Here is a 15513-nt window from a genome sequence, read left to right on the forward strand (position 1 = left end):
CACATTTCAAACACCCCAATGGGTTCCCAAATGAAAACCCCCAAATTTTGGCTCTTGCAGATGTTTGAGAGCATCACAGAAAGGTTCGAATAGGTTTTGAATGCAAAGGATTGCATGAACCAATTCTCACAAAGGTTGGGAAACATTGATGGGACAATATGAAGCATTCAATGAATCCCAAAAATAAAAACAACCCAATCAATGCAAGAGATCCTATCTTAATTGCATTCAGAAGAGAGATTGCAAAGGTTATTGAGAATCTTTACCTTATCGCACAATTTTCTTTCATTCTCGCTCTTCGACACCACCCAGCAAGAGAAGAAATTCTAAATCACGAGCTCCCTTTTTCTCCCACGTTCTCAGCCTCCTTTTTGCATAAAGAATGTGTTTGTGGGGGTTAGAGGATCATAAAATAGGATTTAAAACCCCAAATCCCAAATTTGCCCCGAAATTGGGCAGGGGCAGTTGATCCATTCGATCAACTACCTCCGACCAACCGGTCCTATATCTCTTTCATGAAAAGGCCGATTGCAAGGGCTTCGGAGGGTAGAAAGGTCATTTCAAGGGCTGATCATTGGTATAGTTTACCTCAAATTCCGAGTCCTCTAGCATTGGTTTACGAACATGCCAAAACCTCCTTTTTATGTCTTCACGATTGATCTTCTCTCTTCTTTTAAAATCCATAAGAGTGATTGGGTCTTCATCGTGATCATCCACCTCCATATGTTCGATTTCCAAACACTCGGGCTCAACTCATATGGTCTAGAGTTGTTGCTTATTTGTACTTCGGGTTCGTCGTCTTGGAACCAATGGGTTAAAGGGTTAGAAATCTAGGGGATTTCACAATATTGTAATGCAAATGTTAAGTTGTGATTGTGAATTGGGGAATACCATTCGGGTGTTTCTGTGTTGGGACATCAATGGAGGTGGTATTAGACCCAATCCTATGATGCCCCTTAGCACTTTTCATGGTCATTGGATGTTATGACTAGGAAGTCTAGATGTATTTGGTTAGAAAACCCGTCATATCACACCCTATCTGCGTGGGTATTGATGTTGAGTGACCCGTGGCAATAATGTGGGGTGTGGGCCCTCAAGACCAATAGCCGACCCGTGAGAGGACACAACCACATTGTGGGGGCCATTCATTGGTAGAGTCACATCATAATAGACTTGGGCTCATGGGCGCTCAAGACCAGTAGACAACCCATGAGAGGACATGAGAGCTTCCCGTCTATTATATGTGGATGACCAATAGGATTAAGAGTCCGTAGATAGAGTTAGTTGGTGCCATAGGATACGATGAATCTAGTGGGAAAGGATATCGAACCAATTGTGAGAGACATGAGGAAAAATATATAACCCTAGGTTGATGTGACTCAGTAGATGACTTGCATTGGGCTAAGTATAACCCTAACACATGTCAGTACTCATACCAATGGTGGTGAGAGAGTGGTGACCTAAACCCCAGCCATGGTGATACTCCGAGAGGGATGTCTTGACCCCTTACCTGGGATCTCAAGACTGGTGACCAACCTGTGAGAGATCAGAGTGACAATAACTTCCTTGAGGAGGTTGGTGTTCCATCTTAATGTGTGTCTACCATTAGAGACCAGCATCCATTAGAGTTAGTTGCATTCTTGCATATTGTCTCATATCATATTGCACCATGCTATGTTCTTGAACTAGAGTGTAATCTTTATTTGTATGTGAACTACTTGTTGAGTTATTTTGAGTTCACCCTTCGAAGACAATATTGTTTTAGACTTTGCTACGGGTACAGATGATACCGAGATCCAAGAATACGAGACCCCAGCGAGTGAATCGTACGGTGTACAAAGTGTTGGCGACCATGATATTCACCGTGAAGAATGTTTGTGTCTCGACTGTGCGTACCAAGATTAGCTCGACTCATGAGTTGGTCTATCCCGTACTCAATACTGAGATTTTTTTAGTTTAGAAATTATATTTTGTTTAAAGATATTTACCTAATGTAACACTTGAATTAGTTTCCTTATTCTTTCTCAGTTGTATATGTTAGGTTTACTATTACTTCCGCACTCTGTTACTCTAATTATTTTACATCACTTCCGCACTCTGATATTTGTTTTGAGATCCTTCTTAGATCCTTACTTTTGATTTGACTCTTCAATTATATTAATACAGTGATTGATTCTTGCTCATGATTATACTATTGGATGGAATGGTTAGATGATTTTTTGAGACTCAATCTTCGGGACTATGGATCACACATTTGGGTATTTAGATAGGGTACCAACTGGGGGGATGTGACACAGGGTGTCCTGATTATTTTTCCCAGTGGGTCAAGGATATTCGAAGTTGTGGTTATGGTTTTTCCACAACCATATGTCCAACAGAGCTTTTTTGTATCCCTACTCTCATTTCCTCTCCTAATGAGAGTACTCTTGCAATGATGGATGACGCCGGTTATAGAGTTGCAGTTTATGAGTACCTCAAGAAGCATCTATAAATATGTCGGATAAGAAGATCATAGCGACACACCTTGGCATGAGACAGGAGATGGATCCATTGAGGTACATTACTTGGTATTGAGATGATGGAAGTGAAGCCACCATAGTTAAATTATATACATGTATTATACTTATATAATGAATTTTAGCTACCTTTTTTTATTGCAAATAAATGAAAATCTCTAGAGTTTCTTACATCTTTGCATATTTATTTTGGTTTACAATATTGTCCTAGAGTTCTAGTTTTGCTCATATAAAACCATATGTCGATCAAGAACACTAATTTATGTGATGTTTTAGGCTAAAGTAACACTTTCAGTGTGTTTATTGGCATAAAAATATATTACTCATCAAATTTTGGCCCAAAATGACTTAAAATATTCCCCAAAATAGGAATGTGATTTTTTACACAAAAAATAATAATAATAAAAAAAAAAATCCTCTGTTGTGTTCAACCGTGCACATATTTGCCAAATAACGGATTGTGATTTAAAGCTTGGTTTCAAATTTGAAAAGTCTAAAATATCCTTGTAATTTATTTGCTTTCTCAACTTGTTATTTGACATATATGTGCACTGCTCTCTGCACATAGTATATGATGTTTTTCCACTTTTAACCGAAATTGGGCGAAAAATTTTGCCCGTTGCATGACATACAAAGATGCCAATACATGTGCCGGCACATACGGATGGGCTCGTCCACCTTAATTCATATTTGAACGTGATCCATGGATTATGCCACCGAGTTGATCATTGCAGAGAGGACAATTTCAACATTTTAAGAAATCTTAAGGGTATTCGGATCAAATCAGAATATGAGATCCAAATATCCAATATTTTTTTTTTTTGGTCAAAAGTTCAAACATTTCATTCATAATTGAAATGAAACACAGACACAAACACCGAATAAAAGGAAGAAAAAAAACAAGAACTAAGGGATGAGCCGAACCCAATAAACCCTCAGAAACCTGGTTGTGACAACTACAGAGCTAGAAAAACATAATGGATACGATAAGCATAACCACCACCGTCGCCTGGGGAGACACATCACAAAGGCGGACACCGACGCAGACATAACCACGCCCCAAGGGCTTACATATCATACGCCTCAAAGGTGAAACCACACGTGGCATACATACCACACGCCCTAAATATCCAACACGTGCGACAAGTAACATTGTTTCTTTTTCTCACCGAAGAAATAAAATGACATGGCTCCTTCTTCCTCGAAGGGAACACCAAAAGGACAAACTCTGATAGCGAAGGACATGAAATTAGCTCAGTATATCCAAACCCAGAGATATTCTTCACCCATGATCTTTAATTCTCTCACCCACCTTCTTCCCCTTTCTCTTTCATTCACTTTCCCTCTCTTCTCCTTCTCCCTATCAATCTATTAGCTCGATCTTCTTCTTTGTTTTTTGTTTTAATTTTGAAAGAAAGATGTCAGACGCCTTGATCAATGGGTTGGCTGGAGCTGGAGGGGGAATCATCGCTCAGCTCCTCACATATCCTTTACAAACTGTAATTCTTCTTCACTCTTTTACTGAATTTTGTGATCCAACGTTGCTTTCTGTGTTTCTTCTGAATGGCAAATTGTCGCATTTTCTCTTCTTTGTGGTCGTTCCGATCTAGGTCAACACTCGTCAACAGACCGAAAGAGATATGCAAAAATCGAGGAGGAAACTCGGAACCATTGAAGAAATGTGTCAGGTTCTTCGTTGTCTTCAAATTTTGTAATAAATGTAAAATGATTCCATATGTTTTGTTAGATACTTATATGTTTTGTTCTTCTCGGTTTTAATGGGTCGCAGGTTGTTAAACAAGAGGGATGGGGGCGTTTATATGGAGGTTTGGCGCCGTCATTGATTGGTACGGCTGCATCACAGGTAACCGCATTTCAGTACTCTTCGGTATTAAATGATCTATCGTTTGATAGCTCTGGTCAGGATTATGGTGTTTTGTAAATTAAAGAATAAAAGAAGCTTACAGTTGGGGTGAAAGGATTATCAAAAGAACTGGGGTTGGGGATGATTCAACTCTTTATAGAACACCCTGTAGAACAACAGTTTGAATGGTTGAAGAAACCTTGAAATTGCTGTCTACTTCCAACAACTAGAGTGTCGCACAGAAAATTAAATGGGGGAGAACTAGGGCTTGGAGACTTTGATTGGGGGGCGGGGGGTTTGTACAGGAGAGAGGTGGGCTATTTAAATAAAAAACCTCTTATATCTATATTCATACCCTCAGGGACTGATACAGTACTCAAATTAGTACGAGGCCCTGATAGAAACTAGATTTTGATTGGAGGGGTCTGTGTTGGAGGGAGGTGAGCTATTTAAATAAAAAACCTTATGTGGTAATTGCATCTATATTTATAGCCTGGGTGGCTGATATAGTACTCGATTAATAGTATGACCTGATAGAAACTAGGACGCAAAATAGAAATAGGATCCAAAGTTAAACTAGAATTACTGTCATATTTTATTAATATTAAAACTCCAAATATGATTGGAATAAAAGTCTTAACTAAAGAAAAAAGAACCGAAATACCAATTTCGGTGCTGATGTATGGAGAATCTCTGCTCCTACCTTACACCTAATAGTTGTGGTGTATACTGTACAGAAGAATCCCTACCCTTGAAGCTGGTTTTAGACATCCACGAATGCATCAATGCTGCTTGGTCTGTTTCCTGCTCGTGGCACACAATACAACTCCTTAGAATTGCCCTGTAATAAAACTTGAGTTGAATGCTTGATCTACAAGATAGTGGCTTTACAATTGAGGATTAATAGTGAGTGAGCATAATTTTTGTAGGCTATTTACTCTGATTATGATTTTGCTCATTTTATCACTTCTTATATTTACAGGGTGTTTACTACTACTTCTATCAAATATTCAGGAACAAGGCTGAAGCTACTGCACTTAAACGCTTGAAGCTAGGGAGTGGTGATGGATCAGTTGGAATGTTATCGTCGCTTTTGGTGGCTGCAGTGTCTGGGTGATTTGCCAATGCACAACCTTCATAGAATTAGTTAGTGTTGGAGTCCTTCATTTTCTCACATGTAAAAATATGTTTCCATCTAGTTATCTGTATTCTGCATGCATATTAATTTTTTGATTTATCGATGTTCAGTCCAAAGATTATTTTAGGTACCATGGTTCAATCATAAGTAAAGAAGGTGATATAGACGATGGTGTTTCACAAAGAATTAACATAGGATGGATCAATTGAAGATGTGCGTTCGAAATCTTGTATGATCAATGTATTCCTGTAAAGCTCAAAGGAAAATTTTATAGGATTGTCATATGACTAGCTATAATGTATGGTTGAGTGTTGGGCTATTAAGAAGTGTCGTATAGATAAATTTAGTGTAATAGAAATGGGAATGCTAAGATGGATGAGTGGCTATAATATAACCACAGATCTAGGGTTAGGATTTAAGTTGCAATCTCCCTAGAATGTGGCTGCCCAGGATTTCCAGCTAAGGTAGGAAGGGGTATTCTGGCCTTCTGAGAGGGTTTAGAACCTTCTGAAACAAATCTTCAGATCTGGATCCTCTTATACTTGGAATCAAAGATTTTAAATTTTGAATTCAAAGCTTCTAGGGTTTTGGTTAGGATTTGGGGAAGGGCTAGGGTTGGCTGTAAAGCTTGGGCTGATCTGAGAATACTTCTCTTCTGTGATTTAGAAGCTATCTTAGCTATCTTAGAGAAGTAGGGATGAAATTTGAGGTCTTCGGGTTTTCTGGAATTTTTAGAACTTCTGCAAATCTACTTGAAGAAGATGAATTGCAGAAAATTTCAAAATTCAGAAAATAGACAGATTTTGGGAAAGTAAGATTATGAATATACCCTAGGGGTTTATGTTATTCTAGAGATGGTAGAATTTTTTTTTTATTTTATTTATTTATTTATTTCTTTTGGGGGGGGGCGCTTTTGGGCTGGGAATTGATGGCTTCCTAAAGCGGTTGGGATTTGGTGCCATAGGGAAGAAGGGAGAAAGGGGAGGGGCTCTAGGGTTTGATGGAGGGGCTGGGAATGTAGGGGATTGAAGGGGAAGGGTCAGGGACTAGATGCGATGGGGTTGGCGGTGTTTCCTAGGTTAAACTGAGGGGAAAAGGGCTGGGAAAGATGCGTGGGGTTGGGGAGGTAGAGAGGAGACTTGCGTGGGTGGGGATGAGGCTAAGACTTACGTGGGGATGGTGGCTGCTATACTTGCTGTTTGATGCTTTAAAACTTGACTGGAATATTGCATGAATGCTTGAATTAACTTGAGATCACTCTCAAAGATAACCGTAGGGTCCCCCTCAAAGGAGCCCTGCCACACTCAGGCAATTAGACATTCAAAGTTGTAAATCATCAAATCTAAAATTAACTTACAATGAAAAGGCTATTTATAGCTTAAAATAATAGACTCAGACTCCACTTAGAAGATATTTATCAGGTAAGGATTCCGTTACATAACAAATTGGATTCTTCATAAAGAAACAACTCCCAACCAAATAAGATAGGGAATCCTATCCTACCTCAACTATGACTCTTGACTTTTCAAACATGACTACAACTCTTAATAAAAGACTTCAAACAACTTCAAGTTTGATTGAGACTGACTCGAATAAATTCTAAAATAAATCCTTATTTAATTTTAGGAGTAGATTGAGGGTTAAAATGCCCAAAATGCCCCTCCTGTAGGGTTCGGCCAGCTTCTGGTGGCTTCCTGGAGCCATCTTGGGGTCCTCACTTAGGTTTTCAGCCAAGAGGTTTTTGTGTTCACATTAGACTAAGGTAGGAAAGATAATGAATGATCATATTAGAATTGGTTTAGGAGTAGCTCTGATGAATGATAAGCTATGAGAAAGTCAATTGAGGTGGCACAACCATATTGAATGTAGGCCTTTGAATATACCCCAATACGGAGAATTGATTTGTTTAGATGAAAGGACTAGAGCAGTTAAAATAATCTTTGAGGAAGTGGTGTGAAAGGATATGTATGACATAGGTCTTGTATATAATATGGCCTCAAATAAAGCTGATTGGAAGGCAAAGATCCATGTATCCGACCCCATTTAATTGGGATAAGGCTTCCCCATTTAGTTGGGATAAGGCTTCTTGTAGTTGTTGTTTGTTTGTTCATTTGCTATGCTTAAGATATAATGGAATAGCTGTGCACTTGTAAATATGGGGACACCATTTATTGCTCTCACTTCCAACTTCAACATCTCTATCAGAAGGTCCAACCTGGAACTTAAAGCATTAGCGTGGAGATAGCTTCTAAAGTATATGAAGGCACCAAGAATAAAATCTAACCAATGTGGTACCATAAATCTATAATAGGGAGGACAAGAAATGGACTTGGGCAGTGATACCATATAGAAAGGTCAACCTGAAACCTTAGTTTAAGTGGAGATAGTTTCTCATGGAAATGAAGGTACAAGGACCGATCTTAACCGATGGGAGCCTATACATGTATAATTCCAATCATCTCAACAATCTTCTTCATGTGTCGTATTGGTATACCTGGATCTTTATGTGGAGAGATGACGTTGAGAGGGCAATAGTCGGGCCCGGGATCTAATACCATATTGATGTAAAGCAAATTCTAGGGCTTTGAGTTTTAATATTAGAATTGGGTCCACTCCAAGATCCTCTCGCAGAGAACCAGCTATTCTGTAGGAGATTTCTTGGAGGAATTAGGGTTTCAACTAACCAAACAGCACCCAAAATGGGTTCATCCAAGCTTAGAAACAATGAATTGTAGGTTGAGAAGCTTGTATCCTTGCTGTGATTGAAGTCTCAAATCTGGGATGTAATTTAAAGGGTTGGGAAGAGAGGTAGGAGGGTTCAGCTGCTGCTGTTGTTCAATTGCATATTAGGTTAGGCTTTAGGGAATGCTGTTTGAGGGTTTGGTTGGGCTTAGGAGGCAGCTGTTGTTAGTGTTTTGTAATTTCAGGTTAAGTCTAATAAGTTTAGGTCAGTCCTAGATGGATTAGGATGTGTTTGAAGAGTCCTAAAGGGTTGGGGCTTCTTGGATTGCACTAGGGTTTGGGTTGAATGTGAGAGAAGGGATGGGGATGCTAATCCTAAAGGGGGAAGGTGATTGGAGTTGGGGTTGGAGAGATATATAAGTTTTAATTCAATTAGGGTTTAGGGTTTTCCAAGGTTGAAGATGAATTGCAGAATTTTGAAACCAAGTAAAGGAAGCACTTTTGATGGAACTAAGATTAGGATTTGGGAAGAGGAGGGATGTGATCCTATAGGGAGGAGAGATGGAAGGAATGGGGTCTAGAAGTTCTAGGGGAAGCTGCTGCTGCTGCTGCAGGAAGGTAAGGGGTGGGAGGGGCTTGTGGGTAGGGTAGGGGAAGGGGGAAGGGCTTAGGGAGGGGCTGGGGTGGGTTTGCACTTACTTGGAGGTTGATGATTGCTGCTGGAACTCAAGAACTCTTGCTGGAATTGAAGAAGGTAATCTAAATCCGCCATGACTTGCTTGTCTCCCAACTCTAATAATTTTATTCAATTCCAACTTCCTGTCTACTGAGAAAGGAGGCTTTATTTGTAGCCTCAAATAAGAAAACATGAAAGCACTTAAAGTTGGAAAACCAATTAGAACTCTAATTGGCTAACCAATTCTAATTCTTAACTACAAATTGACTGAGACTTTAACTTGCACTAAAAACCTCCATAACTTTTTCTAGAGGACTCCAATCCAAATTCTAAGAGTAGATATGGAATCCTCATAAAAAGGAGAATCAAACTGGACTCAGATTAGTGATCTTGACTAGGGGTGTAATGGATAACCGAAATTCGCTTCCTAATTCGCATCCGCATCCGTTTAGGGGTATTCGAATCCGTCCGATAAAATTATTTGATTAAGTTACTTATTTAGATTTATTTATTTATTTTTATAAAATTTTTACCTGTGATATGTGACTATTTTTCTAGATTTTCTACTAAAATAGCTATCAAAGTTGCTAAATTCTTAAATTTCAAACATAGCCCTTACAAATAAAAGGGTAAGATGTAAATAGGTAGTCAAAACTTGTATTCAATCTGTATTCATGCCCATTTAGAAGAATCTACTTAAGAAAATAACTATCTGATTATCATCCAAATCAACTGAATCTGTTTGAAAACCGATAGGATATTATCCAAATCCGTCCGAACATAATAGGATGTGGATATGGTATTATCACTATCCGATCCAAATCCGGTCCGTTTACACCCCTAATCCTGACATAACTGGGACATTCACCTAGACTAGGGTTCTGCAATAATTTCAAAATACTAAACCAAATAATAAAGAAAAAATAGATCTAGGGTCTAGACAACAACTGGACTCACTGAGACCTAGACCTGAGACACCCAAATTTTGCCAAAATTTTCAAAATGCCCCTGGTTCGAATTAGGGGTCCTAGGATTTGGGGAATCAACCCTAGGTCATGTGGAACCCCTGAAAATAATTTACATCACATATTTGTAGGGTGAATAACATTGTGGTTTTGAAATAGCTCATCAAGTCTATGAGACCACCAAGAATCGAACTTGACTGATGTGAGCAGTATACCTCTATAACTCCCAACATCTCAACATTCTCCTAAATCAATTAATGTGAATGATGACCCTGTCTATCCAGCATTTAGTCACCTATGGTCTATCATTCTTGAATGGTAAAGGAGATGAAATGGAATGGAGATTGTCATATAGTTACTGATTGATGTTTTTATGTTGTAGAAGACATGCAACTTCTCAATATTACTTTACTCTGACATTATTATGACCATATATTTTGTGAAGAAAACATAAAAAAGTGGCAAATAGATTCCCCGTAACTAAGGATTCTGCTATTACTTTGTCACCTCATGTACTGCCTGTTGGGAGTGTTTCTGATGATTCCTGTAAATGCTAGAATACTTAATTGAAAGCTACCAGCTTCTAGTCTCCTCATGTCGTTTATGGTTTCGTTCTTATGATATTGCTTGATGTCACCCTTTTGTAGGTGCCTGAATGTGCTCTGTACGAACCCAATATGGGTAGTTGTTACTCGTATGCAGGTAAAAAATTGCCTGATATTCAAGAACCACTTCCCTTTGAAAATTGAAAATTCAGGCTAGTCTCAGAACCATCTTATGACCTGAAGCTCGGTGCTGTCTCCGTTTTCTGCAAGCAATGGATTGTATTTAAAAAGAACTTTGATGTTAACATGACAAAGAGTTAAAGTATGTCATTTAATTTGGTGCCACACGGCACTTTGGTTGAGGCCCAAATTTTTGTGGATAGGTTGTCCTCATCATCTTCCATGTATGGCTAAAATTTCAGACGAATCTGACTTCCCATGTCATTACTTAGGGGATGCATGGGCAGGTTCTCCTATAAGGAGATCTTGTAGTGAACCAGTAGTTAGCGTACCAGATAATTGGTACATGGGGTTAAAAAAGTGGCTTATGTGCAGGAAAGCATTTAATCCAAGCATGGAGGTGACCTCCCAAAAACAATTTCTGTATAAATACTAAAATATAAACTAGTACAACTATAAAAGGAAAGGGCAGAACCAGTGCCAAAGGATTCTGCACAAGCTGTCCTGGGGTGTTGGGGGCAACATTCTTGCACAGCCGTACCCCTGCAATTTTTTCTGAGAGGCTGTTTCAAGGTGAATGAATCCAACTATGCTGTTTTGAAATGTAATATACATTCTTTAAATAGTCCCTGTCACATGCAGCATGTTTGAATTTTATAACCATAGGTGAGAAGCTACTGTTTCAAGAATTTTTGTTGAACAAGAACCAATAATATTCCAGAACTGAATTATGTTGGAGCCTAGGGCAAAACAGTAGGCACTGCGCATAGGTTGAGCAAAGATGGCTAATCCAGAGGTGTGCTCAGTGTTCTGAATGATCTGAAACCTACATAACAGCCCTTGGTGTGGCTTCAAATGTTACTGCTTGCTTCAAGGCCAATGATTCGTTAACAGAAACATTTGTCTTTATTACCATCATATCATCCTGATTTGATTTATTTACTTTATTTGTGTTTTTGTAGACTCACAGAAAATCCTCATTAAAACAAAGTCTTTCAGAGAGTCCTCCTATTACAGAAGCAGAAAAAGCAAGTATGGTTGGGGTGGAACCCCCTCCCTATGGAACTGGCCATGCTGTATGTATACAACCTGTTGATTGATTTGAATATCATTGCTTCTTGTATTCTGTGAAATTATTATCTATGACTGAAGTTCCATGTATTACTTATCAAACACTTATTTTTCTTACTGTCCAAAAGATCATTAGTGGGCAAATTTAGCGCTGGGTTTTCTCTTGGAAGCTACACTGGATTTTGTTGCTTGTAAAGCTAGGAGTAATTAAGTGATTCTAAGTTGTTAATTTTGCAAATGTTTATATTATTTGTGGTCTAACAAACCTCTTCAATGTTGGGATGCAAATCTGGTATTCCATCATCTTGGTCCGCATTCTGAGCTGATTCAATAGATTAACTTTTTCTGCATTTCTGCAAAATTGTTCATACTGAGATACAAATGCATGTCACCCTTCTTAAAAGGTATAAGGCATCAAAATATGAGACCGAGCTCTGAACTTCCATGGCAATTCCATTCTAATATAGAAAGAGACGTGTGCATCGCGAAAGTTAGTTTCCAATAGTCTGTCCAGCTTATAATAAAAGAACAACGAGCCTTGTCCCAACTAAATGGGGTCAGCTACATGGATTCTTGCCTTCCAATCAGCTCTGTTTGATGCCATACTAGATAGAAGGCTTAAGCTACACATCATTTCTCACCACTTCTCTTAAGGTTTATTAGATCTGCCCCTAGATCTTCTAATTCTTCAATCTGAACTAAATCGCTTTTTGGTACAGGGATATTTACAGGCCTCTGTTGAACGTGACTGTGCCACCTCAAATGGGACTTCAACTCAAAAAAGACTAATCAACTACTTACCACAACTTAATTCAAATAAACACAATTAGAGATAAAAAGGATTGCTAACTACTACTGTGACTTTGCCTACAAGAGTCCTCTTCAAACTAAAGACTCCTACATGGACTAGGACTCTATCATATCTCTTCAAATAGTGATTCAATCAGCAAAGTAAGAGTAGATCCAGAGTCCTGGGGAGCGTCAAATGGGTGGGGCACCCTGGAAAATGACCAAAATGCCTTTCTGGTGCAGCTCCTTAGTGGGGCTGTGGGAAGAAGGGCTGCTGCCCAAGGTCTTCTTTGCGGCCTCCATTGGCAGTGCTCCCCCCCCCCCCCCCCCCTTTCATCTCCAAAAATTTTAGTTTCAAATTCATGTGTTAGCTTATAGTAATGCATGAATAATGAGAAAGAATCATGCATTAGCTGTCTGTATGGAGCTTTAGGACTAAATGGCTCTAATGCATACAGGTGCAAGAGGTCTATGATGAAGCTGGGGTTTTGGGATTCTGGAAAGGCGTTCTTCCAACACTTATAATGGTAAGAAATATCTTATTGAAACTGAAGAAAAGAAGGTCACTGAAATACTTCTGGTGATATCACAGGTTAGCAATCCTTCCATACAGTTCATGTTGTATGAAACCTTATTAAAGAGGCTAAAGGCTAGGCGTGCTTCAAGGGGCAAGGGAAATGATGGGGTGACTGCTTTGGAGGTGAATTTCACTCGAAGTTTCAGTGTCACCTTTCTGTTATTTACTTCACTGACCATATCAGCTCACTTTTGTTGAATGACTGCCAGATTTTTTTTCTTGGAGCTGTTGCTAAACTTGGAGCAACTGTTGTGACTTATCCACTCCTTGTTGTGAAGGTAACTTAGCTTGTTCAGCTAGGCTCTTGTTAGAGATCCCCTCCCAAGGCAACCCAAATACAACCCTTGACTTCTCACTGTTTTGGGCTGATGATTGAGATTAGTGACTCATGAGTTTAGTAATCCCCCAAATTAAACCACACCCCCCCCCCCCAACAACAAAAAAAAAAAAAGGGGCCCAAAAGAAAGGGAAAAAGAGATACTATGGTTTGCTTGGCATCGAGTGACTTGTTGAGTTCACTATCAAATGTTGAGTAACTTAAGTAAGTTTCCATGAGTTCACTTATTGTTGGGGCAACTTTTCATCATTCAAATTAAAAATATCATTAAGCCTTTTTCTTGAGTATTATTTTATAAACATTGACTATTGCAGTGAATTTATTTTGGCGTACAGCATATTCATTCCTTGTTGAGATTAATGTGCTACTACTGAGCTATAGGGGCACTTGGTAGACAAGATGTGTAGCATTTCACTGTTGCTTAACAATGTCACATCTTTGGTTGCTTTGACCACCAATTGGGTTGCATTGGTTCAGCCACTCATTTTCGCTCTCTGAGCTGTTAAACTACTGACTTAAGTTGGTCGATCTATTTAAATTTGGATATGTCATTGTTTAGGTTACTGGCTTCTGTAAGCCAGTGCTGTGTTTGAGGTTAATGGTTTGTTCAGGTCACTTGATGAGTCAGTTGGACAGTCAACTGGATGACATACTTATCTAGGTCCAGCTACTCTGTCGCCTGAGACATTGAAATTGGCTAATAGTTTGTCTATCAGATTTTAAACAACCCTTTAAAAGTTGGCTGATGCAAGGGAGTGCATCTGGGTCGCTAATGGCTTCCAGCGTCACCCTAGTCTTAAATGCATTGGTAAAGGTACATATGTCAGTCGGGAAATTAAACAGAATTAGTCTGATCCAATCCTATACCTGTATTTGTAGTTGTATATTTGTGAATTTTGTGGCATGTAGTTAAAATTCTCAGCTCTGTGTTGTATTCATTCGTCAACCATTATATTGCTTTTGCAGTCGAGGCTTCAGGCAAAACAAGTGACTGGAGGAGACAGAAGGCATCACTATAAAGGTCGGAAACAAAACCATGTTTATCTCGTACTACATGAAAACATTAGTTAGAGGCTTACCTTGATTACCTTTAAAGAAGACCTCAATCTGATGGCTCATTACTTATCATGTGTTTGACATGATGAGAACTATTTCATCATTTAAACAACAGGAGTTCATCATCTAAACAACAGGAGGATGCTGCAAAAATTTCCTTCTTGGATAGCTATCCAACATGTAGAAATACCTTCATTTAATCTCAGTTTCTAACATAGATGAAGATTGATGATGACAATTTAGATTCATTACTGAGAGCACCAGATTGTGAAAACCTTCGGATCTTGAACTTGGTCCTCATGAACTTGTACATCTCAAGTCTCCCTTTCCTTTATGCCCTCTTTGTTTCAAAATGGCAGGCACACTGGATGCAATCATGAAGATGATCCAATATGAAGGTTTGTACGGGTTTTATAAGGGAATGAGCACAAAGATCGTACAGAGTGTGTTTGCTGCTGCTGTTCTGTTCATGGTCAAGGAAGAACTTGTTAAGGGGGTTCGTCTACTGGTGAAGAAGGATGCTTAGCGTAGCTTAGATCTGGTTCCATGATAATTGTTCGTTCACGCATTCTCTTCTTTGTAGTTCCCTAGATTATTTTATGTTTGACATTCTTAGTGGCTCCCTTGTGTTTTTTGGGGAATGATTCTTGGTAATACAGAAGCGGGGTCTGTAGAATAAAGGAACAAATGCACCAAAATTAAGTAAATAGATAAACTGAAACAAGAATGATTTCATATATTGGAAAATTTCAACAAATAAAGTTGAAATATTGCTTTACTGTGTTTTTGAGTTATGGTCCTATGGAGTAGCAATTTGGGCACCAAGTGCTTCAGCGGTGAGATGGCAAACGGTCCACTTCAAAAAATCATGGATCATATGGACATTAAGGATCACTCATTCTGTAGCCCTTGAAACAGGATGAATTCTATAAAGGTTAATGAATTTAACACTATAGTTCCCTTAGGCCCTCGCTGAAAAACGAGAAATTCATGCACCAAACAAATTTTCTGAAGTTTAGTTTATTTTACATATTAGGCTAATCATAGTTTGTACAATAAATTGAATATACATTTCCAATTACAAAAACAATAGCTAGATTTACAACAGATTTCAACA

At 38.8% G+C, this 15513-nt stretch overlaps 1 protein-coding gene across 1 annotated transcript; it reads left to right on the top strand.

Moving 5' to 3' along the window:
• Window positions 1-3677: 3677 nt before the first annotated feature.
• On the top strand, window positions 3678-15497 carry LOC149023882 (peroxisomal nicotinamide adenine dinucleotide carrier-like). The gene is made up of 11 exons (XM_089144348.1): window positions 3678-4015; window positions 4127-4204; window positions 4306-4380; window positions 5363-5493; window positions 10489-10543; window positions 11529-11642; window positions 12885-12953; window positions 13019-13126; window positions 13213-13281; window positions 14307-14361; window positions 14756-15497. Exons 1-11 carry the CDS (start codon window positions 3935-3937, stop codon window positions 14920-14922), a joined length of 1002 nt encoding a protein of 333 aa, XP_089000474.1. The 5' UTR covers window positions 3678-3934; the 3' UTR covers window positions 14923-15497.
• The last annotated feature ends 16 nt before the right edge of the window (window positions 15498-15513 follow it).

Source organism: Hakea prostrata, chromosome 2 (assembly GCF_041222555.1).
Source record: "Hakea prostrata isolate BN-2017 chromosome 2, UWA_Hpros_2, whole genome shotgun sequence".
Taxonomy (NCBI): Eukaryota; Viridiplantae; Streptophyta; class Magnoliopsida; order Proteales; family Proteaceae; genus Hakea; species Hakea prostrata.